Source organism: Teleopsis dalmanni, chromosome 1 (genome assembly GCF_002237135.1).
Source record: "Teleopsis dalmanni isolate 2A chromosome 1, ASM223713v2, whole genome shotgun sequence".
In the NCBI taxonomy this organism is placed as follows: Eukaryota; Metazoa; Arthropoda; class Insecta; order Diptera; family Diopsidae; genus Teleopsis; species Teleopsis dalmanni.
Window position 1 is genome coordinate 180,291,005 of NC_051846.1, and position 6,035 is coordinate 180,297,039.

At 31.8% G+C, this 6,035-nt stretch overlaps 1 protein-coding gene across 1 annotated transcript; it reads right to left on the reverse strand.

The window, feature by feature from the left end:
- Nucleotides 1–189: 189 nt before the first annotated feature.
- Nucleotides 190–5,512, reverse strand: LOC119671401 (very-long-chain 3-oxoacyl-CoA reductase-A-like). Its single transcript, XM_038082017.1, has 5 exons — nucleotides 5,322–5,512; nucleotides 3,832–3,878; nucleotides 1,056–1,131; nucleotides 653–993; nucleotides 190–542 (listed from the first exon to the last, which is right to left on the reverse strand). Exons 1-5 carry the CDS (start codon nucleotides 5,473–5,475, stop codon nucleotides 222–224), a joined length of 939 nt encoding a protein of 312 aa, XP_037937945.1. The 5' UTR covers nucleotides 5,476–5,512; the 3' UTR covers nucleotides 190–221.
- Between the last annotated feature and the right edge of the window lie 523 nt (nucleotides 5,513–6,035).

Genomic DNA, 6,035 nt, shown 5'->3' on the forward strand with positions numbered 1-6,035 from the left:
TAAAGAGAAAATATGTCTGTTTTATATATATATGTTATATATGTTATTATATATTATTATATATATATATGTTATTCACAGCAAATTTATCTATTATCTGCATCAATATTATTATATGTTATAAATAATATATGAATTTTAAATATTAACAAAAAAACAGAAGTTATCAAAAGGTGCACATCATTTAAATAATGCAGTGGTTTTCTTACGAAATTACGGAATTATATCTCTTTTTCTGATTTAGACAGAAGAGATTTTATTCTTAAAAATTCTTTGAAATGCACAATTTTAGTGATATAATTACCGCTCAAATAAGCAAAAAGTGCCAATAATGCATGTGGAAAGTAACCATTCGTTTTACCAGCAATACCAACAGTTTTCAAAGCAGAATCTACATATACTTCTGCGGATGGAGCGAATAAGTTAAGCTTGAGATTATGCGTCATATTTGTTATGACAAAACTCGGTCGTAAACTTTGCACTATAATTCCTTGACTCTGATATTCTGTTTGTAAGTCTTCACTGAATTTATCCACAAATGCCTGTAGAAGAGAGTACGAATGTAGGTATACGACTAATGCCGATATTATATATATTAGTTATGAGGAATAATATTCCGTTTTTTATACATATATTATTGATTTATACTTACCTTTGTGCCGCTATACACACTTAATAAAGGAGAGGCTATTACTGCAAAAAAGGATGATACGTTAATGATAACACCTTTTTTCTTCGCAATCATATTGGGAAGCACTAGACCACACATATTAGTAACTGAATGTATATTGACTGATATAATATCACGTAAGAATTGTGGGTAACGAGTAATATACTCGATAAAAAATTCTGGATATAAATAACTGATGCCAACATTATTAACAAGTACGCCAATATCAAGACCTGTAATATTCTTTTCAATTTTCTGATATATTTGGGGACCATCTTTGAAATCAATGTCGATGATTTTTATTTGAACTTTATAAGCATCAGCTGAAAATATGAAAAGCTATATTTTGGATTTACGAAAAGTGATTTACGAATAATGTACTTACTTAATTCTTTAGCTACAGCTTCTAATTTAGATAGTGAACGACTTATGAGAATCACATTAATGCCCTTCTTAGCAAGCTAAAAATAATGTAAAATGATCAGTTGGATATATTATTGTTATTATTAGAAAAGAAAAGAAAGGATTTTGCATTGCGACCTAAAAGATCTATTGTGTCCCTTATTCGGGTTAGAGTATTTCCCCAAATCCGGTTTCTTTAATGAAAGACAGTATAATGCCTACCTTTCCTAGTCTTGAATCTTTATGATCCATGATATAACCTCCTAGATGTTTCTTCTGCTTGTGCATCAGTGCCGCGCACTCCCCAAGCACATGGTATGTAGTTTCTCTCTCTTCTCTACGGTATCTGCAGTCTGAGTTAGATTGAATTCCTAACTTCGATAGGTGATTATTCAATCTACAGTGAGCGGTCAATAATCCTGTAATAATTCTTAGGTTGTTTTTTGATTATGATATGCAATCTTTCAAGCATTTTAGATTGTGAGAGTCCTGGTATCCTTTCCAAATAGAGTTCTCTTTCTTTTTCTTTTTCTCTGCACTATTCATAAGAATAGATAGAGTTCCTTTGCCTAGACCACAGAATGGTTCTGGGCTTATTATTCTTGGGGTTGCGCCTCTTCTTGCAAGTTTGTCCGCCATTTCATTGCCTTGGATACCAGCATGTTCCGGAATCTATATTAGGTGCACCTGATTGTTCCAACCGAGTATGTTCAGCTTGTCAATGCACTCTTATACCAGTTTAGATGATACCTGACAGGACATGGGTGCCATTATAGCTGCCTGGCTGTCAGTCAGTATTGCGATTTCACGATTTTCTGGTAGTTACGTTCAAGGTTGAAACTGGCGCATTTATCTATCGCGTGTATTTCCGCTTGAAAGATAGGTGCATTATTTCCCAGTGCTTCCCAGTATCTCTTGTCTGGTCCTTAAGCACCAGTTTCAGTTCCTTCATTGGTGAGGGAGCCGTCTGTATACCTTGTTATGATGTTTTCTTTTACTATTTGGGTGTTGGATAAGTCTTCCCAATCCTTTTTGTTGCCAAGTTCAGTTTTGAAGTTTTTTGTAAAGTTATACCTTACAATCATCCTGTCCGTTGGCATTTCAGTTTTTGGGAATTGTGCAGCCAGAGTAACAGATTTTTTGCTGTTGGTTGCAAGATCTGTCATCCTGTTTGTAATTACTCTAAGAGCAGCCCTCTTCGCTTGTGATTGCACATGGATGTGAAGAGGTGCAGTTGGATATAATTGTAGAATGTAATAATATAGATTTTGTAAATATTAATTGACAAACCACAAATTTTATGTTGCGGTATTGGTATAATATTTTATTTTGATAGTTAAGGTGGTGTTACTATTTTATTTATATTTGACGAAACTCCTGATTATTAACTCCTGAAATTAGCAGCTTTCGGTTTGTTGTATAGGGAGGAATTGCTTACAATAGTTTAGGAATAATATAGTTTTTTAGCGATTTTTTCAGTCAACATGTATTTTTCGAACAGAGGTTGAATTGTGGGTCAAATTATTTTACGATAAGGTTTCGGTTCATAAAATTGCATGGCTGATCCGGTGCATGCGAACCTACTCACATACTCATTATCGTTATTTATAATTATCTTCATATATGCTTCGGACCTAAAACAGTAAGGCGCGGTGGCTTTTTGACTATTGACTATTGAAAAAATTATAAATAACCAATGCGCATCCACAAGCACTAAGTAATTTCACTAGCAACTTCTGTTCAAATTTGTGCCTTAAAATAAAATTTAAAACGCACTAATGATAAGGGTTAGTCCTTTCACTGGTGCAAATGATGTCGGTGATTTTAACAAATGTAGTGATTACCGATTATTTAATCGTCTGCGTAATACGACCCATTACTTTTTGTATATTTATGGAAAAAAAAGAAAAATGATTTTAAATTGTAAATTATATTACAATGTTAATCTTGCTTCTAATTGCACAAATACGTTATTTTGCTGATTGATCGATCGATTATATTATAAAATTATTTTTGCAACTATAATAAAATGATATCATAAGTTATTGCAATTATAACGTGTAGTTATGCAAGAAGTTCAAAATACTGAACTAAATATATCGTAAAAATATATGTGCCATTTATTTATTGTCAGGCAATTAAAAGAAACTGACGTTCACAATTATGTACTAGACGTGAATATCTAAAAAATGGAAAACGTCGGAATGATTATCGAGTAGATTAGGTTAGGTTAGGTTACTGGGACCGTCCGAAGACATAAAGTAGTTGCTGCAGATCTTGAAGAATTGCTATTTTCATTGCTGTGCTGATCTCTTGACGCCGTTCAAGTTGTTCCAAGCATTTACGTTGTGCATCTTCAACAGGTTGCAATGATTCAATATATTGGTGAATCTGGCTATTGTGATACCCTTAAGAATTTGACACCTGTCACTATAACCATTCAATACTGGTCACAAAGCCATTGACACGAGCTAGGAAAATAAAATTTAGCTCTCTTAGTGAATTGTAAACATACCTTAAGTAGGAGAGTCTATGTCTTACTATTATCAAGTAATAGTGTATATAAATGTTTTAAACCTTTTAGTTATGCTGACATTAAGCAAATGCTTAATCTTTAATCATAATTTAATTTATACTTAAGTAAGTTCTCAGAATTAAAGTTACAACAGTGAAATAACGCATATTCTGTTCACATTTCAAAAATGTAATCTAATCAAGTTTTTGAAATAATTTTAAAAATAATTGATCCTTAAACTTACCGCTTTGGCGTACGCCTTTCCAATTCCATCAGTGGCACCCGTAACAACTGCAAGTAAAGAACTAAGCTTTAGTCAAAGAATCTATAGTACAAAGAAGTGCCACGCTCATACAAACGAAATACCCACTTTATTTTGCTGGTGGATTTATAATAAATCCACCCAACCTCATGCAACAATGTTCGATCGAGTCACAACTGGTATGATGTTCAGTTCAAACTCATTGCAACCCACAATTGTTTTTATACGCCTGTTTCTTTTGCCTTTCTTGTTTTTATTTGTCTATTTTATTAATATACATTGATTAGTAGCGAAGTGAATGGTAAAGAAATCCCTCAAATAATTTTTCGATATACTTTGTTGCTTTATATTCTTGTACTGGAAAGGCCCATATCATAGGAGTAAAGAGTAATAGAATATATTATTTTTTTTATTGCAACAAATGATGCACTACAAAAACCATTATGTATGTACAAATGTGATATTGGAGACATTAAGTCTGCAGTATATTAATGTGTATGTTTTTATTGCACATTTGTGCATATATTTTACCTCAAAAGGAGCTATTTCTTAATAGTTTGAATTTTTGGTGACTTTTTGTGATTATTTTAAAAAATATTTTTAAGATTTATATAAAAGTGTTTGAAAAGTATTTTAAAGAAAATAAAAATATTAGAAAAATAAGAAAAATTATATTGAAAAAATGTATAGAAGTCACTAAATCCACTAATAATGCTTCCTGGTTTGAGGAAGCGCATAAATGCTATTTACACCGGATTGAAATGTTAAAATTGGTGATTTCGATATTGGTTCGGAAACATTGCGCATGGACAATATTTAAGAATAAAGCTTCCTCGAATGGAAAAATCAGATTTGAGACATAAATAAATTTGTAATGTATTTTTACACTACAATTCATAACAATATCAAACAGGTAATTTTGTTTCATATGCTATTAAATTCAAAAACTTATCAAATGTACACAATTTTGACTTCGTCACTGAAATGCTGTTTGATCGTTTGAACATTTTACAGCGAACAAACATACAAACATGCGTATAATGTAATACAGAGGGTTGCATGTATGATTGAATACGAATGCAGTCGGGCTTTTGTCAGCCTTACTCGACTCACATATAGGTTTGAACTGGTCATCATACCAGTTGTGACTCGATCGAACATTGTTGCATGAGGTTGGGTGGATTTATTATAAATCCACCAGCAAAATAAAGTGGGTATTTCGTTTGTATGAGCGTGGCACTTCTTTGTACTATAGATTCTTTGCTTTAGTGTTATATTTGGATTATATGACAAATTAACTGCAAAAATATTTTAAAATGTTTTAAATAGGTTGAAAATAGGAAAAAAAAATGTATTATCACTTATGTTAATATCAGGTATCAAACAAGAGTTATATATATACAAGAGTTATATTTAATCAGTTATGAGGTTAATAAGTTTAATAAATAATTTTGAAAAAATGTTGAACATACCAGCCCACGCTCCCATCTGGCATAAATTGATCTTCGGTCCGAAGAAGGTGGGACCAATGATATTTGCATACAGCCATGGCAGAACTATGTGTATAATTTGTACGCAGACAATACCCACACAAATACTGCTTAAAATGGAATAATCTAGAGCCATATTTACACTTGTACACCTAAATTCTTCAAATTTTTCACTTATGTTTCAATATCAAATTATACGTTAAAACCTTATATCTTCCAGTAAAGGTAAGAACAAGGCGTTGCTTCCTGCGTTACCTCCGTGCGTTGTGTAACTAATAAATGAAATCCATTTTCTTTCCTCGTTAGTTCATGCGTGTTGATAAAAAATTAATGAACTGGAGTAATTTATAGAGTTACTATGATTTTGAACTTTTTTTGAAATTAATATCAATCACTTTCTACAAAAAGTAAATGTACAAGTTTTTAATTAATTGAATAAGAGCTCATATTAACATTTATATGACAAGACTATAGCGATCTATAATATATTTACAAACAAAATTCACAATAAAAACGCACATTAAAGAACTATAAGAACCCTTTTATGCAGTTGATCGAATTATCATCGATGAGGGAAGGTTTACGATCGTTCTTTGATCTTTGATGTATTGTATTTTGCAGACGATCATATGATTCCTTCTGTGATAAACCTTCATAATTACTCGTATTTTCACTCACGGTTGCCACTTGAAAATT

What these genes read in the sequence shown, in the direction of transcription:
- LOC119671401 (XM_038082017.1), bottom strand. Translation starts at nt 5,475, where the DNA reads ATGGCTCTAGATTATTCCATTTTAAGCAGTATTTGTGTGGGTATTGTC. An exon ending in CCAGATGGGAGCGTGGGCTG is followed by an intron (nt 3,879 to 5,321) that starts GTATGTTCAACA and finishes CTTTACTTGCAG; the next exon opens with TTGTTACGGGTGCCACTGAT. An exon ending in AGCTGTAGCTAAAGAATTAA is followed by an intron (nt 994 to 1,055) that starts GTAAGTACATTA and finishes TCATATTTTCAG; the next exon opens with CTGATGCTTATAAAGTTCAA.